This window comes from Liolophura sinensis, chromosome 6 (assembly GCF_032854445.1).
Source record: "Liolophura sinensis isolate JHLJ2023 chromosome 6, CUHK_Ljap_v2, whole genome shotgun sequence".
NCBI classification, from domain to species: domain Eukaryota; kingdom Metazoa; phylum Mollusca; class Polyplacophora; order Chitonida; family Chitonidae; genus Liolophura; species Liolophura sinensis.
The window spans coordinates 51897016-51922520 of record NC_088300.1 but is presented as its reverse complement, the minus strand read 5'-3'; the positions used below and the strand labels follow the sequence as shown (position 1 = coordinate 51922520).

The 25505-nt window shown below is 38.3% G+C and overlaps 1 protein-coding gene across 1 annotated transcript; it reads right to left on the bottom strand.

Annotated features, from left to right (window-relative positions):
• Positions 1-1398: 1398 nt before the first annotated feature.
• Positions 1399-13425, bottom strand: LOC135466874 (uncharacterized). Its single transcript, XM_064744628.1, has 3 exons — positions 13344-13425; positions 5772-8245; positions 1399-3514 (listed from the first exon to the last, which is right to left on the bottom strand). The coding sequence occupies exons 2-3, from the start codon at positions 8023-8025 to the stop codon at positions 3312-3314; spliced, it is 2457 nt and encodes an 818-aa protein (XP_064600698.1). The 5' UTR covers positions 8026-8245; positions 13344-13425; the 3' UTR covers positions 1399-3311.
• Positions 13426-25505: the final 12080 nt, after the last annotated feature.

Genomic DNA, 25505 nt, shown 5'->3' with positions numbered 1-25505 from the left:
TTTATTTAGTGCTGCCTCACTGAGACGACTTACCGAAGGCAAGCAAGCCGCCCCGCCCGAGCCATTATACTGATACGGGTCAACCAGTCGTTGCACTATCCTCTTCATGCTGAACGCCAAGCGAGGAAGTTACAACTTCCTCTTTTAAAGTCTTGGGTGTGACTCGATCAAGGATTGATCCTGGATCTACCGGTCCCGAAGCGGACGCTCTACCGACTGTGCTATCCGGGCCGGTGTGATATAATATGCATGACGGCGCTTTCCATTTTCTCAATATGCGCGATTTTATTTGCTGAATTATTATTATTTAAAGATAACTTTGAAGGTTTGCTTTTAAAACTTGATGCGTGATACTTTATCGATGCACATATATACATTTGGCCTAGTATTGTCTTCTTTTAAGTTCATGCCAATGAAATGACATTTATAATGGAAACACCAATGCCTGCAGGTGGCTGAAAAATTCATACTTCCCTTTTTCATATTAATTTTATAAGAGCAAATACGCAGCTTGCTGTTTCTGCCGTTTTAGACAAGGGTTTTTTTGTCGCCACACGTACAAGGAGTAAAAAATACTTATCCGATTTCACCTGTCATCGGTCGTGAAATTCGAAAATACCCCGCATGGAGGAGAGGATCTGTGGCCTCAACCGATTTCTGTTCGATTTCCTCCAACCAGCCAGACTCGCCAATTTTCATTTATTTGATTAGTGTTTTACGCCGCACTCAAAAATATTTCACTTATACCCCAGCGGGCAGCATTATGACAGGAGAAAATCGGGCAGAGCTCGATAGAAAAGGCCGATTTTTTATACATAAAAACAAGTATAAAAATGTAATGCTTCTTTTCTGAAGAGTGTTTTACATTTTGCTCCGAACTATTGCCCAGGCCTCAGGATCACGAAGAGATCTTTGACTCAAGTCAAAATTTCAATCATCAAATTTGGCGTCTTCCGTTCCGTATTTTAGCTGAAATTTGTTGTACAATAACTTAACAGAAGTAATGCTGTCAATGTTTTGCCCTAACTTGTAAGGTAAGCAACAACAATTTTAAGGTGATTTGAAATTTTGATCCAAGTCTACGATTGCTTCGTGACCCCGAGGCCTGAACGACAGTGGTCAAGTTTAATGGTGGTGGAAAGTTGACAAAGTCAATTCATGGAACCTTACCAGACGCTCGTGACAAACTTGGTGTGAAGCGTCTACTGGGCCAGCAGAAGCCAGATTCCTGAATTTGTAGCCATAGTCGGTACTTTAAACGCCTTCATATACACTTGCTTCAAGCATATAAAAACAGATGTAATTCCGAAAGAAATGAATTTGGCTGTCACTTGAAAACTTTTCGCGCATTTATTCTTTTCCATTAGGTCTGACTGTCAAATGTATATGTTGGGCTCCACAAGATCACAGCTTAAAGGCTTCAATTATCAACCATCAACTCACCCAGGCGGACTAAGTAGTTCACGTGAACAAAGAACATAATGCAGTTTTTTTTTTCAATAAGAAACATTCAAGTGTAACGAAATATGTATTTCTTTGCAACAAATGACACAGTCAAGGATGACGCATAATTTACAGGGGGAAATTTTTCCGACAAACTGTACAGGACAATAATATGTCGCTTTAAAAAACAAATACAAAAACAAGATTTACGTGTATCTGAAGCTGCCTTAGGATTTAGACATTCATTGAACATGATCATTACCTGAGACATCCCATATTAGAACGTATATCTAAGAGGATTACGGGAGAGAAATGAAGTTCAGCAGTCTTCAAGCTTCAGATAAAATGGTACAAAGCACTGTTCCATTTCAAGTTCTACAATACACACAACTGAGCAGTTTGGTTTGGGCAGTCAAAGTCTTTTCAGACAGATATATCCAGAAAACATATGATATAAACACTACTTCAAGTGATCGGACAAAAAGAGCAATCGGACCATTATGCTTTGAATTCAGTCAACCATGAACTATTTGGCAAAACCAGTTAGGTATACATAATTTACAAGTAACCAAAATTACATATTATACAGATGTGCTCATCTCATCACATTTAACAGCTGTTTACACCTTTATACATTTAAGTATGAGAAAGCTCCATGCTGAAACACTATGACAAAAAATGCTGAATTTTGAAGTAGTAGTTTACTAGTTTAATATATCACTTGCAAAATTTTTTTTTTTTTTTCGAGCAGTGTCCGTTCTCAGTGTCAAGACAATTACCACTTTTAATTGCAAAACAGTGAGATGAACAAGGGCAGTTTATTCACAAATATTCCGCGCTAACAGGACATTGACATTGTTCTTTGGACGTTTGATACTGCTGTGATAACAGGGCCGCATCCTCATTATGACTGCTGACGTACAAAGACAAATATAAATTTTGATGAAATTTAGCTTGTCTTGCATTTTCTTTTTCTGCTGCAAGTAAAAATGTTTTGGGGTCACTTTGTTCAGCGTCACTCAGTCACAGTTAATTATTAGCACTTGTGGTCAAGTTAGATGCAGATTTCTTACAACAAAGCATTCTGTCCATTCCCAAAGATGACAACATCACAGGACACCTCAGGGCAATACCAAACAGGTTTAGACTTTAGTTTAATTTGAAACTTAATTGAACTGCTTACTGACTGGAAAATTTACACCGTAATTACTGAGAGATAACAAATCATTCATATATCATACATTCAGCACTATTATGTTGAAGCGTCAAAACTACATAATTAAAAGATGTCAATCTTAATTAAAGAGGCTAAGACACATAGGTCTGTGGAAATCCCATAAAATTTTTTCTATTTTAGAAGGGAGCATAGGCAAATACTTTGTACCTTTCAGAAATTATCAACCTTATTTATCCACATGTTATCATCCAAAAACATTAACAAATTTCCTAAAATTTATCAAGTGACTACAATTAAAACTTTTTCAAACTTTAAAATCATTTTAACAATATAAACAATACAGGTAGGATTCTGATATTTAGAAAAATGTGACTATTTGAGCTATTCTCAGTAAGTCCAGAAAATTTGACTTGATTATCATCTATGGATTTTTTGCCAAAACATCTCCAGTATTGCCTATTTAAATACAGAAATTCTGATGCCAATTTGAAAAATTTTAGGAGGGTCAGTTAAGGTTAAATTACATGTAAGCACATAATCAAGGCCAGACAGTGTTCTGTTAATAGAGTTATCAAACCTGCTGCCTCTATTAGTTACATCCGTAAAGATTCACAAACACCTCACCAGTAACAGATTCTATGAATACTGTCTAAGGGCTTGTTTGTGTTTTACGGGGGGTGTTCAGTGATGGTTACGTTAGGCACATCATCATGACCAAATAGTGTTCTGTGAGAGGAGTTATCGCCCCTGCTGCCTCTATCAGTGAGATCCGTAATGACTCAACGGCACCCTGTAAGTCATACTGCAGAGTTTGCTTGTCCACTTGGTTCACCTTGTACTGGATCTTCTCCACATGTGTGCTTCCACGTCGCCTCAGGGCCTTGTTGCACTGACCTATAAGTACACAACAGTTCCATTTTATTTATTTGTTTGATTTCTGATTTAACACTGTACGCCACAATTTTTCACTTATAAGACAGCAGCCATCGTTATGGTAGGGGGACACAGGACCTGCAACCATCCCACAGATTCCTGTCAGTCCTTCAAGCATATAACTGGAAAGTAAACAGGTTATGCTTGAACCAGCAGAACAGGTAGAAAATGTTTCATCATCCCAAAATCATACTTAGCCTGTGTTCAGAAGGGCTAATGTGAATCTAAACATGGCAGGTCATGAACAGCACTCAAGTTTCTGGCATTCCTGAACTGTTCCTAAACCCATTTTTGCTATCAACTTTCAGCTCTACAGCAAGTCCTTTGTTGTCAGAGGTCTGTGGTAAGAATGCAATTTTATCTTATGTCTACGTGTAAAACCATTGTGTGCAGCACAAGCGCTCCAACAGAGGTGATCACATTACAGTTCTTTGTAAATGTATGTATTACCTTGGACTAGACTGAACACAATTGTCTTTTGTCGGATCAAGTTTCTTATTTAACACACCTGGTTCAAAACCTGTCAATTACAGGTATCTGTATACCTACATGTAAGTACTTGTACCAGAATTTCTGTGTCCTGATGTCATGCAGATTATCATCTTTATTCAGTCATATCCGAACAGTGTCTTGAACAGAGTGCCAACAAATGTCTAATGAGCTGTCTCACTGGCCCCAACACCAACACCATAGCACTTATGTTCACGATCACAACACATGATTATACACAGAACTGTTGCAAAGGTGTCCCCCAAATTTTCCCCAAGTTGCTATGCTAAAAGTCTATACACACTTTCAAATGTTTCAGTGACAAAAACTTTATGTTCCTTATTTCCACACTGAGGCTGGGTACATCCGCAGATTCATTAAAACACACGGTACTAAAACTATCTGACTTAGCATGGGGTGGGGGCATATTTTTATAATGCCTTGAAGTAGCCGTAGTGCAAGTGTGAAGCAGGGCCTCGTACCATGTGTTACATCAAAACTTGATTTTAGCACAAAGTTTTTAGTGTCTACTGTATCATTGCTGGGCCTCTAATGTGACATCATTATGATAAGCTGTGAAAAGGACTTCAATAAAATGTTGTCAAGAGTCCTTTGGAAGGGCATTTTCCGGGTCCCTCTCCACACCTCAAGTACATGTACGTATTTTCTGGTTTCCTCACCAGCCAATGATCCTAACATGACAAGCATCACACTGGACAAGTATTAAAGAGATTACTTTTAAGTGTTTGAGGACAAATTGAATTATGAAACAATGTCTTTCTGCTGTCTGCCATATATACATGACAGTAATCTGGATCTGAAGCCATCAGGAAATGTACTCAACCTTAGGGTATTTCACTGTCCAAATGTCAATCCAGAACATGCATGTGTATGACCTATCAATAACCAATATTGCTGAAAATAGGCCAACTACATGACCCAACACACTGTATATATGAATGCATGCTTGGGGTTTTACGTCCTACTTAACAATGATTCAGTCATGACAATGAGGAGTCATTATGTGTGCACATATACTGTGTCTTCTTTTGGCAAAACAAGTCCATGTTGTCAAGGTGCTGCTGCCATTGAAGTAAAATGAAGAAGACACCAGGCAAGACACCCCACTACGTCGCACTATACCGACAATGGGCCAACCAGTCATGTTTCGTTGCTCGAGCAAGCGAGAGTGTCAAGTGAGGCAGCAACACATACCATTTTTAAAGTCTTAAAGGTTTGATTCTAGGTCTACCTGAATGTACTTCGTCCAGCACAATGGTAACATGCTCTTTCTGTAATGTCCATCACAAGTGATTTCACCAAGAAAGGAATGAAAGAGTCCATTTTGTAAGAACTTTGCCGAGGACTCTCCCACATCCATATATGGCAACACTCATTAATTTCCATGCATACATTAACCTTCATAATTTAAGTCAAACTTGAACAACTACACAAATTAAGCTTGTGTAAAAAAAATAAAAAATCACAAAATATTGAGGGTGGCATTTTCCGAAAGTAAATACTTGTAGATGTAAGTCGGCCATTAGAGGAAAAGTTGAGAAAGTTCAGTTTGAGTTGCTTAAACTCTGTATCAAATAATGTGCGTGTCCACGAAAAATAAATGAATTCTTTTGCTCAATTCTTTTGTTTTGGAACATATAGTATTGCAGTTGTAAATATTGAAACACAAAAAAAAAAAAAAATGAGACATTAACATACAAGAACTTACTTTTAGTACACTTTAGATAGCTGCAAAGTGCATAGTACTGGAGCATACACAGCTGTTCACAGCTCTCTGGGGAGACTTTTGTGTGCGCTGATACGTTGCTCTCAAAGTCATCCTCCTCTGATGGGGTTGTGGGTGGGGTGTGCTGACTCTGGGGTGGTGATGCACGAAACAGACACTCTATCATATCCTGCAGTGTGGGTGGGAAATCCGTACAGCACGGACTCACATCGCAGTGAGCCTCCATGAACAGCTGGCACACCTTGAACCTGAGTAGGTCAGAGGACATTGTCTGCAGGAAAAGCTTTTTGTGCTCCAGGTTAGGCAAATAATAGAATACCTGGACAAAGCTGTCGGCCAGCCGCCGAGCACAGTCTATGTTACTGCTGCTGATGAGAACGCCAATCTCCAGCAACTGTTGTAGATAGGGTAGCACTGGTTTGATCTCTCCCATAGTTATGGTGACAGCCTCGGTGGAGACACAGTCTGGCCAGTGCCAGTTAGGAGCTGGACAGTTATCTCCTTCTAACTGAAGATTGATGTAGGCTTCACACAGTTCCTCATACTCCCCACTAGTTAGCACTCTTGCCACCCAGTCTGTAAGTTGTTTGAGACGACCCAATTCGTGATCACCCGAAAGCACTTTGTAAGCTTGAGTCTTTCGAATAAGGACTGGGTCGGACAAGTCTATTGTGCACAGTTCCCCACGGAAAACTTGAAGTATGAGCCGAAGTGCAAGGCAACAGTTCACAATGCAACACTGGTCAGTACTTAGAGAAGCATGGCCATGCCCCAATTTGTCCATGACGTTATCTATCCAAGTCCAGTCAACTCTGATAGCACTCGGGAACTTTCTTTGAATAAAGGAGAGTGTGTTGAAAGCTTTATAGCTCTGGTTCATAGAGGTACTGTTGAGCAAACCTTCATGGTACACATGTCCAACCACAGACTGAGGAGGCATGTTGTTCAAAGAGAATGCCTGAGCAAGATCCATGACATGATTCATAAAACATTCTCCATCTTCCATGGCTGCATCTATAGCATTCACCTGAGCAGCTGAAAACTTTCTGTCATGGTCAACTACTCCGACAAATTCTTCTGGCAGAGCAAACTCTGTCACTAAAGCAGGATACAATATTTTTCTGTTTCTTTTCACTAAGTCCGCTTTGGTTAAAGAACATGTCGGTTTAAAGGAACCCTTCTGCAAACAATACTGTCTTCGGACAGTGCTTGCCTGTCTATTTTTCTGCCGGAATTTGGTCAAGTCAAAGAATATTCTAGGAGCAGGTGCTGTTATAGAGCCTGTTCTGTCCAAATTTGTTTGGGGCTGCCTTTTGTTCTGCACTATACCCACAGGTTGGTTTGCCGTTTCACTGAAAGAAACAATGGGACTAGTACTTTTCGCAACAGTGCTCCCATATGCAGACACCATTTTCATTTTCTTTGACGGAGAGAAATCCAGAACATCTAAAAAATGTCTATCCTCATCATTGGAATATGTGCTCTTAGAATCGTAGTCATATTCTTCTTCTTTCTGAGCTCTATTCACACATTGTTCTTTACCACTAGATGCAAGGGTTTTGTTTGTCACTTGACTTGGCATCTTTGAAAGAAGTTCACGTACCTGTACACTGGACAACTTAGCAGACAAATTAAACGCATATTTTGGGGGAGCTTTTTTGGAATCACTTCTATCCAATGAGCTGCCAGATCTGACAGGTGTCTTTTCAGTGTCAGGAGAGCTTATACAGGTCCTGTTTACCAGGCCCAGGGTTTCTGTCGCAGTTTCATGGTATGGCTCTACCTCTGAGACAACAGCATTGTATCGCTCCAAGACAGGCGGACTTGAGAAGTTATCATTTTCTGGGTTTTCTGTAATTTCTTCCAAGTCTGGCAAAGAATCAGAAAGTTCATCATCATTGTCCAATGGTTTGTCTATTTTAACAAACATGAACTTTTTCTGTTTCCAAGGGGAAGAAAGCCCAGAGCTTGTTATACACTGGGGTGAAGTGTGTTTGGCAGGTGAGATATTACTGTTGAAATCTAACCCTCTCCTGCAGCACGAACTACTTGATGAAGTTGAAACTTCAACACATTCAGGGCTCTGATCAACCTTAGCTCTCTTCCAGGGCATGTTTTGGCTGTCAGAATGTTCACCTGGACTTGAGTTTCCGGACACCTGATCTTGCTGGACAATGTTTGGCGCTCTGTCTGATGACACCGTTACATGGTCACTGCCAAAGACTTCCTGTCCCATGTTAATAGGCTTGACGCGGTCCCTTTTCAATCCACTGAGTCTAGATTTTTCCTTCTCACTTCTGTATTGAGACCAAGTTTTGTTGTGTTTCCCCTTCAAGCTCAACCTACTCCAATCTCTGGTCCGCGGTGACAATTTCTCTGTGCTATTTTCCCTCTTATCTGATACCACAGGGCCATTTTTAATGTATTTTTCCTCCACTTTCTTTATCTGGATTAACCTGGAAGTACAAGGGTGTAATGGGTTAGAACTTAACTAATCTGTATACTAAATTCCACTTTTAACTTTGAACTGTGTTGTGTGGGATGAATTTTCTCAGCTTGTGATCACAACTCATTTTATCTTGTTTTATTTTTAATTTTCTTTCTTTAAATATGTATCAGTTACAACAGGTACCTGTGGCTGATAGCATTGTACTAAATATATAGTAACCACATCTGCCAAGAGCTCAACTTGTACATCTGCTGATCTGAATGTCTCAACACTTAAACCTTTCTATAAGTGCTTTCAGTCACTTGATCTGGTACATGTACCATGGACCAGTTTATATGTTTATTATCAGCGGTTGTGACTGCCTGAACTGAAGTCCATTCACAAAGTGTGCTTTTTCACATCAACTCAAAAATAGGACACGCTCTTTATATAGTTTGTTCCTTTATACTATAAGTAAATGTAAACATGATTAATAGTTTGCGTGTTTCTATTGTGTTGAACATGTTGAGTCATGAAGATAAATCACACCTTATCCAGGCACGTACACAGTTTCATAGGAGAGTACCTTGCTGTTCAAAATAGCACCTTTTTCAGAACAAGGCAGCTGAAAATGTGAATACAAAACTGTCTAACACCAGACAATACGGCATACCTACTTTTTTTTCAAACATGAACCTTGATTTTTAGAGTTAATACGTGCATAAACATTCAGTGGCTGGCACTGAATTATTCCAATCTAAATGTTTATCTAAATGCTTTGTTCTACATTATTAACGTAATTCTTCAACCGTTTCACATGTTTGCAAGGAGTTCATTCAAGCGTATTCTGAAGGAATTATTTTTTGTTGATTGATAAAAATCAAAGAATCTAAGTATAAGTATGCATAAATTGCACTTAAAGTTGCTTGTTCATGCAAAAAAAAGGTATCATTTGTAACATATACCTGCACACTGTTCTCAATGTTATGTTAATGTCAGACAGCCACAGTTACAAAAACAACACACCACAGAACAAGGCTATTTAAATTGAATGTAAGTTGATAAAAAAAAACCCACCAAATTACCTTAATTATAATAAAGAATATCGTGATAATGTGTACATATATATGATACAATCCTCAGGCCATTGTGATGTTCCAAATCTGAAAGTGGTTACATTATGCATGAGACTTCACAAAGGTTTTGGCGCCCAGTGGTAACACTGGTCTAATGGAGCAGTCTGCCACAATTAATGTACATTACATTGTACAGGTACTTTAAAGACATCTTGCCACAACCAATTACACACATGTATATGACAGTGTGGTACAGGCATGCAAGCTGTTAATACAGTTTAAACCAAGCCTGATCAGACATGTCAATGCAGCCCGGTCTGGAACCCACAAGTACATGTACTTGTGCAGTATGAGTGATCCTTTCCTCTAATACAAGTCTACAGGTATATGTATATTATTTATTATCTTAAATCATGTATATTTGATCAGGTGTACAGTGAACCATACATGGGTAGAGCTATATGTAAACCTGGCAGTGTTAACCACAATTGTCCAAATATATAATTGACACTTGCAATCTATTCATAATAAAATGCCCATATACAATATAAATATATGTATACATACACAAAGCTTGAAATGTTTATAACATTTCACCTGTCTTAGGTGACAGGTAAAATATTTTTTCACCTGCCTCCATTGCATTATACCTGTACAAATTGCTGTGTTTCACTTTTTTGAATACAATTACATTCAAAGTATAAATATGAAGTACATGTACTGTAAACGCCTTTTTATTCCCGGGCATAAACTTTCATGGATTTGGTAAGAAGACACATTTGTAGGAATCGGCTTTCACAGATCTTTCAACAGAATTTTTGGACAACTGATAAATGAAAATCAAACGAAACGTCAAGTAATAAAACAACTCAAGCCTTGAAGTAACAATGTTATATTTAAACCTGTTTGTACCTGTAAGATGTGAAAAATTCTATACAATACATTAGCTTGATCGGACAAAGGAAGTTAATCCTCCTAAGCTTTTAATCTTTTGAAGACAGTGTGAGCAAATATTCGTGTCACTCAATAAGGGAGACGACGAAGGATTAAATGTGATATAAATAAATCTCACTGTTTAATTCTCATTCATCAGCAGTGTGAGTGAAACTTTGAGTCAACTATTTATAAGTGAACTTATAAAAAGGAAGTTTGAAGTGCGAGCAACCCCCCCCCCCCCCCACCCACCCCCCAGCGATGTATCGCGCACGTCGGCAAGGTGATCTGACTGCAAGGCAAGTACAGGCGATAATAAAACAGCCTCTCTCATCATATGTATATCGTATCATGAACACACGCCCTGTATAAAATTATCAATTTGTATGTCCGTAATCGCGGCAATACATCAACAACAACAAAGACGCAATGTGGCGATACTTAGACGGAAGGCAAGATCAACTGACGATCAATTAAGCTGGATTTGTGAAGCCGAAATACATTCTAATAGGCATTTCTAATGAACGTGTTTGAAAAAGTATTCCAACTGTAGTGCTTGTTAACGAATTTATAACTATAAAGCATGCTACATGAATAAATTACTTACATAGGTTTTATATTCGATGGCACTTATTTTTGCGGAAATGTGTTCGCAGCAAAATCCGCGAATGTTAGTACCACGCAAGTAAACAGACATTTACAGTGTGTATGTGAATCAGATGTGGCTACTTTGTCTTTTACTCTAAGGATCCTTTCTTTTTATTGCATTAGCTTCTCTCTTTACGAAATCATAAAGCAAAATCGTAAACTCATAAAACTTCAGTTTTAAATCTTAACGTCAAGTATGCCTCTCTTAGTGATCCCGGGAACAGTACTTTGTATTTATTTATTTGTCTGATTGGTGTTTTGCGCCGTACTCAAGAATATTTCACGATTTCACAGACTGCTGGCAGACCTTCCCATGTATGGCTCAGTACTTTGTAGAAGGCTCTCCTGAAGAAGAGCACTACACACAAGCTTAAACATACATGTAAATGAACACTCTGCTTAGTAAACATATGTACAGATAATCATAAGAACACATGTAGGTCAGTCTACTGCATGCTTATATACTTCATGAGTCAGTTACAAACACACTCTGACACTGGATATATTTAGACAGCGCGTCACCAAAAATCCCCAGTCCACAAATAGTTTCAGTTTATGAGATTGCGTTGGTCCGGCGGCCTCGAGAAAACATATATTAACACATATTCATGTAACCTAGAACATATAAAGCTTATCCGAACCAGCCATTTTCAACACTTAAATCGCACTGGTTTCATTAATTAAAATGTGAATTACCGGTCATACAAATGACCAACCAACCATAACTCAAATGGGAATTCAAATGCAAAATCACATTACTTGTGGATCCAAACACATCTAATGCTCAGAATGTATTTAAAATCTGCTAATATCTAAAAATCACTACCAGAATGAAAAATATCAAACACAAAATGGACGTCACTTAAAGGACTAGTGTCCTGATTTAGCAAATGGTCCTAATTATAAAGATTATAACCTGTTTCAACAGTATATTACCGAGAGGGCTCCTGAGAAACGTAATAATGACTTTAAATCCACCAAACACAATAAAACTACCGCCCTAGTCGATCTCCAGCCGGCCGCCCGGTATGGTTCAGCGGGTGACGTCATAGATGGCCAATCCAAGTCTAGCTGGCCTGTAACCTGGGAATTTGTATCAAAACAATGTCATTTTCGAGATGGGCTTTAGCTACGCAGAAGAAAATATACTGCCATATCAATCTGAATGCGATTTATGATACTGACATCTCTGGCCAAATTTCTGATGCCGAGGTTTTCATAAGAAATAACAATTTTAAAGGGGTTTGAAATTTTGACTTAAGTCTAAGATCTCTTAGTTATCCCGTACATTGTATTTATTCATTTGTTTGATAGGAGTTTTACGCCATTGTCCAAAATGCTTCACTTATAATACGGCGGCCAGAACTGATTATGGTGGGAGGCTGTGTCTGAGGGAGGCCCATGACCATCCGCCTTGCTACCTTAAGTTATACATGAAACGCTTTGGCTTAATTCCTTAGTGTGCAGTTCAGGACGCGTAAAAACATATAACAGTACAATAAAACTTTTCAACTTTTGCTTTGGTGGGTAAAAATGGCTTCAAAGTACAGTTTTTTAAGGCCTCGGCGGTCAGTTCGGAAAACAAGTACCTTGCAGTGGTGACGTCAACAATAATCCCTGTTAAAAAAAAAAACTCTGTGGGGGAACAGACTGAATGGGGGTGGAAATTGCTAAGAAGGCCTGGCGGACCCATGCAGTGTCCGAGTACTTCAGATTGCCTACACTGTATATATATGTATATAGAGTTAGCAGCCAGGCCATAACAAATCAGGTGCAGTGTTTGTAAGTGAACAGAGAGCAACATAAACTTACACATGGAAGACATGTCATTCAGTATACAATAGTATCAGTTTGAGTCAAAAAACTAGAACTATTTCTCAGAGGAGTTGGACAGTGACAGTTCAGAGCGTTCCGATCCACCCATTTGGGGAAAAGTTGGATCCCTTCATGGCGTATCTAGTATACATGTACTTACATGGTTGTGATCACCTGCTGAAAACGTACACTCCTTGAGAAGAACCCCAAGGCAATCCCAGACAGAATCAGCATGTGTATACGCATGCATGCTGGGCAGATTCCTGGTAGCCTTAGAGTCAGACAGCAGTAAATTTCACACCCTTGTGTTATGGCAATGACACAAAGCAGAGACCTGAACAATACAATGCATCTAGGTGTCAACTTTCACAAATGATATGCATCTGTATCCATGTAGGAATAATCCCATTACCGCTTGTCTTTTCATGAGTGCTGCACCTGGCCCTGTTATGGCATAGAATGTACTGTACATGTATGTTTTTCATATTCCATGTTTCAGCATATTTCCTGTTTTACGCAATAAGGAAGTATCCTGGATGATCATCAGCTACAACTGCTAATGGCTCGTCATGTTATCATTTGTACAAACATGCTACCACGGCCACAGCGCCTCATATCAGATCAACACAAGGGTTAACATTTTAGTCTGCTCACCTGAGACAAACTCTGTCTAACAGGTCATCTGTCGGACAGACAGGCTGACCATAGTAACACACAAGTATTATACTACTGCCACTGTGTGAACTAACAATTTACCAGCCCGAGCTGTAAAGCACTTGTGCCTTACAAAGTCACAGGCAAGCGTGTTCAATGTGTGTTCAGAAATGGGACAAAACGTATAGACATGATTCACGATCAACTGTCTGACTGGAACAACTATGTCTCTACTGCAGGCATGCAAACGCCACGGGGCCGTTTCTCATTGGCCTCGTACTACAGTCAATAGCTACATGTATACAGCTGAATGCACCTCTATCACAACGACGTTCAACACAGCAGGAACATACACCTGTACAATGCCACCAGCTAACACTACATGCACTCAATCTATGTGTATATACTGCAGTTGTATAGCACTATTGTTACATACTGGGGCAAGGCAGGAGATCCAGTCAGTGCTGCTGTGTTAAAATTACTCTCTTTAAATAAAGATATAAAAGTGTATACAATTTGAACAGCTGCCTTGACATTTTTTTCACAAAAGTGAAAATTTCTCGATACACATTCCTGATCCTAGAAGGAAGCAGACTCAGTAAATATGTGAGTTTTCTATTTGCAAGCCCTTTTCACGACACTAAAATTCTTAGCAACATTAAAGTGCCACTCTGGTCAGAATACAAGTTGCGTAGAAATACTACAATGATATGAAAGAAATCCTACGGAGTAAGCCTAACGCCATGTTTCATTAGGATGTTGATGAATAACACTATTTAACCCATATAACTGAAGATCCTTGAAAAACAAAATCTTTGGCTGCGTCCGTAAAAGTTTCCTGATGTGAAGTGATAATATTCCCTATATGACATTGAATCCGGCAAATGGGATGTTGAATAAGGCCTTTATGCTGGGATGATGTCAAGAGCATTTGGAAGGGCCGCGTCACTTGTGGATATATGTCAGTGATTGATGACGTCATGTGTTCGTGGGTGACTTCACACCAGGCAAAGTGGAAGGGACAGAAATGTTTTGTTTCCGTAAACTCTGACGAACGTACAATATCGGTTTTGCTGCAATATTTTCACAATTTAGGAAAGCAATTCAGACTATCTCAGTCTTTATCAATTCACCTTGCTTTTAAGACACAGATGTTTTGACACCAAAGTACTGTAGATCTTTAAAAACTACTACTACATGTGCTTTTGATACATGGATCAAGACTGAAAATGCAAATTATACACAGATATTTACAGATACACTGTACAGAGACATATATTTACACATAATCAAAACTACTACTACAAAGGCAAATGAGCTAAAATTTTATATATTTTTCCAGTAGTATAATACCTTACATGTACCTTCCAAACAAACAATATCACATTGCTCTAACACTGCTCTTACAAAAAAGTTGTATGATGTACAAGAACATACAAGTGCTGATGATATGTAATGTATACACCACAATAAAAACACCACATGCAACAATATTTGACGATAACAACAGAGTTACAAAATGCAGGGACGTTTAAAACACATGTAGATTCATGCACATGTAATGTGTACAAGGAGTCCTACCAATAACACTATAAATGAAAGTTACGGCCAATCCTTAATTTAGTCTACAAAATCTTCACAGGATGCCACCGTTTGCTAGGCTGACATGGCGTACAACCCTTGTTTCACCTCTCAAAATAATCTATAGCCTGGTAAATGTTTTTTGAATTTAACTGAAACATCCGTGAATTTCCTTCATTAAAACAGCATACTCATGTCAATCATATAACATAAACATTTACTGGTATACAGTGTAGATTATCATCCAACAAAATGCCCAGATAATTCATTAATATATGCCTTCATTTATGTGATCAATTTGCTTTCGCTTTATCATTTGTTTGACCTACATATGCATCATACATGTACATCCATATAAAAGATCCATGTATACAAATTGTGCATTGCTGTGAGTAGGCATGGTTTGGGATTCATGTACAACAACACACATGAAGCAAATCACTTACTTTGTTTGCCGGTTTCCACTGTAATTTCAAGGTAATGTTATCCTGGCTGTTATCAATGTTCCATGTAAGCGTGGAACTGTCCAGGTTCAAACCTTTCAGAGCCTGCACTACACAGGCAGGTAAAATATCCTGAGCCTCCATAACTGTGAGTTTTAATTCCCTCCACTCCTCTGCTTCTATGCACATGTGCCAACTTGTAAGCCTGTATTTACATGTATGTCAGGATTGATAATTTAACTAAAGTGCATGCCAGGTACATGTAATGATTCACAAGGTACACATGCACATAGGGAAGTCAACACTGCGTATGTAACAACAAATCACTGACGGTAAAGTTCCACAACTCTTGTTAATCCAGTTTAACAAATGAAAACTGTGATAAATATTCCACATTGATAATACATATAAATGTATGTGTGTGACATTCACTTGGTTATCATACATGTACCTCAGAATTCATGTATATTACATGTAGTTCTGAAGACAGGTTATCACTAGCGCCATGTCCAAGGCAGGGGACATAACTCCTGCTGGTTAATATGGAAAACTGAAGGTAGTTTTCAGTTTTAACAGTTTCAACACCCATCTTCTGGGTCACACGTAAATGTCTGAGCTGTAGAAATAAATTCCTTGGAATCTGGTCTTCTCATCATATGCTTCTTGTACATGTACCCATATAATCTTCAAATTCACAGAATATGTTCATGAACACTGGAGGCACTTCACCGTCGATATCCAAAACAACCATCTTTGTGTGATACCTATCCTATGTAGGACAGATATGTATACTGTAAATATAATATAAATGAAAGATTACAAATCGGTTTGTTTCTTTACGCACTACATGAGATATGATAATGTGCTATAACACATAAACTGTACCAAGAACTATACCAACTGTTCTTACATGCAGGTGCACATGAAATGAAATAGTAATGCATGTACAGTGTATTTTTAATTTATCCCACATCAGCTTTTCTTTGAACAACAACGGTCATCTGGGTACAGATACCTGTATATTCTCAAATCCTGCAGACGACATCAAATGTGTCTGCTGAGTAGGTTATCTCCCTTGAGTTATGAATACAATGGCCTCATCACTGTAGCAATTCACCTATACATCGGACCGTCCTGGATAGCACAGTTCGTAGAGTGTCCATTTCGGGAGCTGTAGATCCAGGATCAATCCTGGGTCGAGTCACACGTAAGACGTTAAAAGAGAAGTAGTAACTTCCTCGCTTGGCGTTCAGCATGAAGGAGATATTGCAACGACTGGTTGACCCGTATCGGTATAATGGCTCTGGCGGGGCGGCTTACTTGCCTTAGGTAAGTCGTCTCAGTGAAGCAGCACTAGATAAAAGAGCGGCGGAAATCCGTCCCGCGACAAGGAGGTACATTACATACACCCTAAGGATTCTTTCGTCGTCATACGACTGAAATATTGTTGTGCACAATGCTATACCCCAAGCACTCATTCACTCACTCACCTATACAACGGTCTTCTACGCTGAATGGATGGGTCTCTGCGGGATAAATCCCCTACATGGTTACTCAGAGATAGGATAGCAAATATGGGGTGTAAATCCTCCTCATATTGGGCGAGGCGTCACATGAGGATTATTGAGGTCACACATATTTACGTACCCTACCGCTGTGTAACTATGTAACTAATAGTACAGGAATGAACATGTGTAATACAGGTCAAGACTCTTGTCTGCTGCTGCTCTATTTAATATTACCAGTTTCAAGATAAACTGCTGAAGGCTGGAAAGCCCACATATGTTCTATTTGTTCTGAGTGAATCCATAAACACCCGGTGCAGTTTGAGACTCCAACATATGATGTGGCTTGAATATAATACATAATGTACATGCATATGCTGAGAATGCTTGAATCATCCCAAGTTTGGTAACGAGCCTGTGGGCTCACAATTGAGACAATTTTAACGTAAAACTGCATACTTGGGTAGCATGTGTACCAGGAGCTGTGATCTTTATGTACTGTGTACTTTACATTTAACTTGTGCTTAACGTATATATACATACATATATATATATATATATATATATAATATATATGCAAGAAGGTGTCCATATATAACACATGAAAAGGTGAAAAATGAGAGGGTGTGTGAGATCCAGCCAGATCGTGCAAGATGATATCTTCTCAAGATATACAGATAACTTTTTTGACCTGCAAAGTAAACTTTCCTGCTCCCATTTTCACTGAAAATTATACCATCAAGGAACTGCAGAAGTTCTCAAGGTAATTTGTACATGAATGTGGAAGAGCGGGTTTGGGGACCAAAACATGTTTGGCTGCGTTTCACAGCCATAAGGTAATGGCATGTCACACATGTAGAAGAGGAGAGGAATAAGAATAAGCAAGACTGGGCCTTAATATCAAAAAGACATAATTAAAGTCATGGATAGGCGATTCTACATACCTAGCTGTATGAATGATGTATGATTAGCACAGTAGGTATCTCCACTGCAACAAACCTCAAACCAAATTTGATTAGATTTGGCCTAGGATTTAAAGAGATATCGCATGGACCAGAGTATTGTCAATTACGATGCAAAATACTGATGAACAAATGAACGAACAAACAAGCAGAAAGAGACATTAAGTTTACATCTGGTTACATTCCGTCCATTAATGCTATTCGTACTTATCTACAGGTATTAAATGTGAGAGGTTTTAGAGTCCTAAAATGCTAAAACAACTGGCAAATGAAACGAACAAGTGGATGACACAGGATCAATTTTGAAGTACCACGTTATCATGCAAGCTTTGAAACACATTTGGTGAAGTTAAGCTTATTAGTTCTGGAGGCATTGTGCAGGCAAGGTACATGTAACACAAAATGGGCGCTGATGAACAGAATAAACACAAAATTAGCTGACAGCTTTCTTTAAAAGAGGAAGTCTTCTACATTAACCTAAAATCTACTCCATGATAATCTTGAATGGATTCCGTTAAAGCAATATCTGCAATACTGTAGAGATAACATACCAAACTGCAAACTACAAATGAATGCGGATCAACCTTCTACATGTAGAGCTTTATGACACACTAAAATATAAGTGATGAGATATATGGTGGCTGATCACATCAATCACTTTTATACTACCATTCATGTCAAGAAGTACAGCACTACTTGCAACAAACTACTCAAATTACATACCGCTTACAAGGCACCAAGCTTGTGACAAGAGACATGCTCAGTTTACTCTGTCTCAGTTGGTAGCAGTCTCTTAATAGTCTCAACAGAAATTTAACAACATGTGATATCATTCAACAAATCTTACACAGCTACTGAAATCAAACCCAAGAAATCCAGCCTATTAATTTAAATTGCATGCACTTGACATAGGGAAGTAACAAAAGCCCTTAATACAATTCTCTGAAATCAGTTTATTACAATAGTGCTCTTCTATGTCATTAATCAAGTACACGAATATTCACTTATACAAACTGGCGGCTAGTGGCTAGATGGTTTCAAGAGTGTCTAAGCACCTCAAATTATATATCGAAGATCGATGAATGGGCTAGGCGATATTTGACATCCAATGTATACCTTATAAGTGTGAGTTTGTCAACCGCTGTTATTGAGAAGGTGTTGTTACCAGACCACTACTTTAGTGCATATTTTCTGTGTATATGTCTTCTGACATCGTTTGACTTGGCATTAACAATCAATTCGTATCAATTATTAGCGTACTGTGTGTCACTCTGGCTGTACTGTACCATCATGCCAAGCAATAAGCATCAGTGTAGGGAAGATATTTCCTCCCACAGTAGCCTGGATGACTCCACCACAGATATTGTTACATCTACTTAGACCTGCTAGTTGAGGATTCACTGGGCGCTATAATGTGCAATGATTAAAGGTGAGATGCTTCAAAGTCGATACAACAAATTCGAGGCAAACTCATCACGAGATTTCAATATTGCTTGAGCAACAAGAAATGTGGATTTTTAATCTTGAAAATGACAATGAAGCCCCAAGATCTGACATAAACCTATTAAGTAATTAACACGAAAGAGACCGTGCAGAAATTACTAAACTCCACCAATCGCTTGTCGAAAAATTTCAGTGATCAAGTTAAACAATTCAAGTCCACAGTATGCACTGAGATGTACACATCTGCCTCCAGACCTTTAGCCCACCAGGCTTTGTCTTGACAAACAGATACATGTACACCTATCAGCCAATCATCTCCCCTTAGAGACACCCCAGTAGAATGTCTTCAGGACAGCCTCGCCAAGAATGGACCTGACCAGACCCCACCCAAACGACCTCAACTCTGTAGTACACTAACCCGATCTTCTTTTCAACTGGTTCAGCATGAAGGGGATAGTGCAATGACTGGTTGACCTATATCAGTATGATGGCTCGGGCGGGGTGCCTTACTTGCCTTAGGTAAGTCGTCTCAGTGAAGCAGCACTAGATAAAAGAGCAGTGGAAATCTGTCCTGTAACAAGCAGGTACATTACATACACCCTTAGGATTCCTTCATCGTCATATGACTGAAAAATTGTTGAGCACTATGTTAAACCTCAAGCACTCACTCATTTACTCTTTTCAACTGATTCTTCAATGAACTGATGTCAGTTTACCATGTGATACAGTCCCCATTTGTACCATTCCTAAATTCTTCTTTATATGTAAACTAACATTAAATTTTACAATACTGTGGAGCTGAGCTTGTAGCGTATTATAAATAATACACAGCAATAATCCGACATAACTGGGCAGCGATCTCAGCTTTGCAGCTACCTAAAATTGCTATTAACTTTATATAATGCATAAATGAGTTTATCACAAACCTACTACGCAATTCAGCCATAGAATATGTCATAACTTGTCTAATCTTGAGTATTTAGTGTTCTAGCTGAACATATTGTGTACATAATCTAACCTACATGTATATTTTATAGCCTAAATAAACACTGATTTCAAAGATTATAAATCCTAACCTCAACATAATCTAAAACTGATCTAGACTTAATATGCACGGGAACCTGTCAGAAGTATCCTGATAGTTATTAGCTGACTGTTCCTAGTACTCCTAATCTACTGTCAAAGCAGCATAGTTATTTATATACGCATCCTGACTGTGTTGTTACTACCCTTTCTTAAATTTTTTATTAATAATTTTCCTTCAGGAGTGAATGGCTTTTCTGTCTTTCTTTCTTATAACAAGGTATGGAATTTATTTATTTATTTTTTCATTTTTCTCTTTTTTTTTATGTCAACAACATCGTGTGGCATGAAATATCTGTATATATATTTTTTTGTTTATACTTCTAATTTAAGATATGTTTGTTTTTAGAAGCAATGATTCCACTTTATTTGAGGTTATGTTATGCTAGAATATCCAGTTATCATGGACCTAACGTCATATGTGTAGTCCTTTATTACTATTGTCCATTGTTATATCCTTATGGCTGATCAACTCCTGACCCAAGATCCATTCCCAAATGTAATTACCTCCCTTTCTTTCTACAGCACTCATTATAACTTTCATCACAAGATGAGGAACGAGTATCCCTCTATCTCCAGTAGTAGCGCCACATTACAAATGATAGACAGAACTCCAACAGGCGACACTGAATACGAAATCGAAACAATGGGCCTGCACAGCTAGTGCGCAATCCAAGTATCTTGCGAAATCTACCTTTAATCAATCCACAGCTTCTCTAGGCCAGCCCCAAAATAAACAATTTGCTACTTGTTATTTATGTGCCCAAAGTCTCAAAAATAATTACAATGACATAACCACATATATAAATAATCTAAATTGCAATTTCTCTGTTCTCGGGGTTTACCGAAAGCTGGTTGCATCCTGATATAGAAGATTACTTTCATATCACTGAGTTTACACCACTTACCTCGTCTAGGTCTCACTGAAAAGGTGGTGGAGTAATTCTTTATTGTAGGAATAACGTAAAGTCTTGTAACATATGGAATGATACATCGTGTAATGAAGAGAAGCCATATGAATCCCTTTTCACTGATACTGAATTGATTAACAAAGATAAATACCTTGTAGTAACAACATAATGGTCCCCTGGAAAAGACGTTAAAACTCTTCAACGAGCACTTACAAACTGTTCTTGGTAAAATTCCCCAAAATAAAAAAAGCATTTTACTTCGTGACTTTAACAATGACCTTTTCAAAAAAGACAAGCATATGCCCACCGCACTTTTCCTTGATAATTTGAAATGTAAGTACTTCCTAACACAAATAACTAACCAATCCATGTTAATACAACCTCCGCATCCTTGACTGATAATATTTTCACTAACTTTCATGAACAGCATCTTTTTTCTGGCATACTACTAACTAATATAAACGACCATTTCCCTATGATTCACATTTTTATGGTCAATATTCAACCGTTTCTGACACACGGAAAAACAAAAATATCATAGAATGACCCAAAATCAAATGGAAGCATTTTACCTGTCATCTCTGAAACCATGACATCTCCTCTTGATTTTCTGCAACAAGCGCCTAATGCAAATTTTAACCTATCACCAGTTACTCCGAGCGATGTTAAATGTATTATCCACAAACTATAATCTTCTGCCCCACGCACTGATGGCATGTGTATGTCTGTGTTGAAATTGGTCTAAGAATACATGTACATCTCAGTGCCCCTTTCTCATATAATTAATCTTTTGTTTAGAACTGGCGTTATCCCAACACTGTTAATACCTGCTATCAGCAGGATTGTAGAAACATTAGTTGCCTAGTTGACTTTCTGGACAAAAATGCCATTATAACAAATACTCAATACAGATTTCCACCCAACCATTCCACTGTGCATGCCACCACATGTATACGAAAAATAAGTTTCGGCCAAGGGACAGGGCAAATTCAGCTTTACTTTGGCTGACCTGTCCAAAGGTTTTGACACAGTGGACCATACTATATTGCTAAAGACACTATGACATCATGGCTGTCAGGATATAACAAATGTATGGTTCAAGAGTTATCTGTTCAAGAGTTATCTGTCCAACTGAAAGGAAGAATAGAACAAACTTCCCTAATATCTCAAAACTATCAACTCTTTTTCTCTATTTAAAAATAAACTAGAACTGCATACAGTTATACGGCTTCCAAGCAGTCTGTACACACAGCTTTTGGCATCTACTTTCAAAAACTTTCCACTTCCTTCACCAAAGAGCATTCAAATCAGTTCTATGCTCTTGTGAAAAGACCCCGGGTTTCTCTAATATCAGTGTAAGCAGGCAAACAGTGATCGGGACATGCCTTTTTAGCCAACTTAGGATTCTTTAAGACAGGTTGAAGTAGATGTAACTCACAACAAAAGAATTAATAGTTTGTGACTGACCGAGGTTGTATTATCAACGATAAATGGACACTGACAATAATCTCTCTTTCCTCTCCTCTCTCTTCTCATCTCCCATCTCTCTCCTCTCTACTCTGTTGGCACAATTAGTTGGCCTTATATATAACTGCACAACATTCCAGGAAGTAAATTGTGGCATGAGAAGCAGGATACAGTAGTGGTCACAACTACATGTAGTGAGACCCTAGTTGTTAATTAACCCAGTCTTTGATATCTTCATGGCTATGGCCAGAAATGTCATTAGGCTATAAAGAAAGAGCCCTAAAGTGGACACCATCTCCTGGTTCCCACACCATCCCGACAAGTGGACATGACAGCTGGCCATACCCTAGTACATAACAAGGAGCACATGTAGAGCAGTAACAATAATTTTCCAACATGTATGGATACACTCTTATAACTTCTCAGTTGTGCACATCTATAAGAAATATGACATAAGCCTAGCAAACTGATACAAATATAAGTCAGACCTCATGGCACCTAAAAAGTATCATATTCAAACATACTATACTTATGCCAGGATACATGAGCAAAAAATAATACATGTAGATGTAATTCATATTAGAATGAGTGAATTGCATGTACTGTGGCAAAACATATTTTCAATGAAAACAAAACTACTTCAGCAATACCTTGCTTCACGATCTCCCACAAATCAACCATAGTGTCCATACTTAAATCCGAAATGAATTTGGTAAGAATGGTAAGGAGTAGACAGACTGCTAGGACCAGAAGTCTGGTACCTAATAATTTCTTGGTAACTGAAGGGAAAGAAAAGAGAACAAAGATTGGCAGGAATGAACAGGATCTGAACCAATGACTGCTAGCCACAATGTTCATTTAGGCTGTGGTGAAAGACAGTTAAAAGAAAAAAAAACACTGCCCTCAAATAGCAGTGCCAGACAGCATATACATGTAAAGAGAGCTTGTTCCTTTGACCTACTGCCCCTGTCACCAGACTGAATTAGAACACGCCCTATAGCCAGCACTCTAAATGGAACAGGTTCCATGCAATCAGGCACAAAACTCTCGTGTTATTTGAATCGGACATTTTGTCAATTTTTTGTATGTATGTACACTGCTGGGTGTTATGTCATTCTTCATATTTTTTATGGTTTTTTGATCATAACCTGAAAATTACACCAAATACAAAAACAATTCTTGATTTACAAAAAAAAAAAAAATATAGAGAAGAACAGTAAAGTGCTGACATATCTATTATATCATTTTAAGTTTAAAATATGAGCCTTTTGATACTATTTCTTAGAACCTTTAACAATGCTTTCCTTGTTACTGGACACCGGGGGACCTCTGTGGCTCAGATGGTGAAGCGTATTGACCCAGGAGCCTCTCACCAATGCAGTCGCTGTGAGTTCAAGTCTAGCTAATGCTGGCTTCCTTTCTGGCCGTACGTAGGAAGGTCTGCAGCAACCTGCAGATGCTTGCGGGTTTCCCCCGGACTCTACCCGGTTTCCTCCCACCATAATGCTGGCCGTCGTCATATAAGCGAAATATTCTTGAGTACGGCGTAAAACACCAATCAAAGTCATCGGCAGAGTCATGAGCTTTGGCACAGGAGTGGGTGTGGCTTACTTGGCCACTTTTAAATTCTGCATCTTATGGGGGTGTTTGTCTGTTATGCAGTATATTTCTTTCCCTTAAAATGTGTTTAAATATATGTTATTGTTTCTTTTCAAAAAAAAAAAAAATTTGTGTAACAGAAAACAAAAATAATGAATTTATACATCATCTACATAGCATTTCTGTAGTTTTTGTTGTTTGGTTCACATTTCAGCACAAGGGCAAGTCATAACAAGAATTTCTTAAATTGTTACACTCTAATATGAAACATTGTAACATGGTATATACTGCGCCACAATCAGTTTTTGACATACATGTACGAACAGCCTGAGGTCCTGCTCCACAATAGCGCCACTTATGGGATTAAAAAATATGCTTCTTTCCAGCTTGAAAAAATTCTCAAACTTATCTGCTTAACTCCTGTTGCTTCTGTTGTGAACAAGACAACAAGAACATTGATTTTTCTTTTTCCTTATGATTCTCACTGTCATGATTCATAATCACATGTATTGTGACAATGGCACAAGCAGAAGTCCTCAGAGTGTTAAGGCGTACAATTATGTGTTTACACCATTAGGTGGATCAATGCAAACCACTGGGCACCTGAACTGGCATAAAGCACAAGCCTTTGTCAGCCCTGAACACTGGGTCTTATATCAGCCTTTTAATGGATGCTGTTTAATACAATGGGAGTCAGAATCAATACCGCAGCATGAGCACATGCCAGGTGTATAACATGACGAGGTACATTTGATAAAAAAAATCAATGACATTAAGTGAGTTCAGGACAATTTCCAACTAGTAAAATCAATTCCTGCAATTTGCTTCAAAACCTTGTTACCATAATATATCTTTGTTTTGTGTCAAAAGATAATTTTATCAAACAACATGTCAAACATAGCAAATGAGCAACCACAGGCAAACAAACCTCTCCCATATAAATGTACTTGACTGAAATTAATGGGAAAAAACATCTGACAAACAACTAGAATATACGTGTACATGTGTTACTAATACTATATTAATGAATATACTATACATGTAAATGCATATTATACAGTATATATTCAATGTCTTTCATAGTGAATAACACTCAATAAACCTCATCTGTAATGTACCGTACTTGCATGTAGGCTAAGGATGGAAATTTTATTTGAATTTTTTGGTT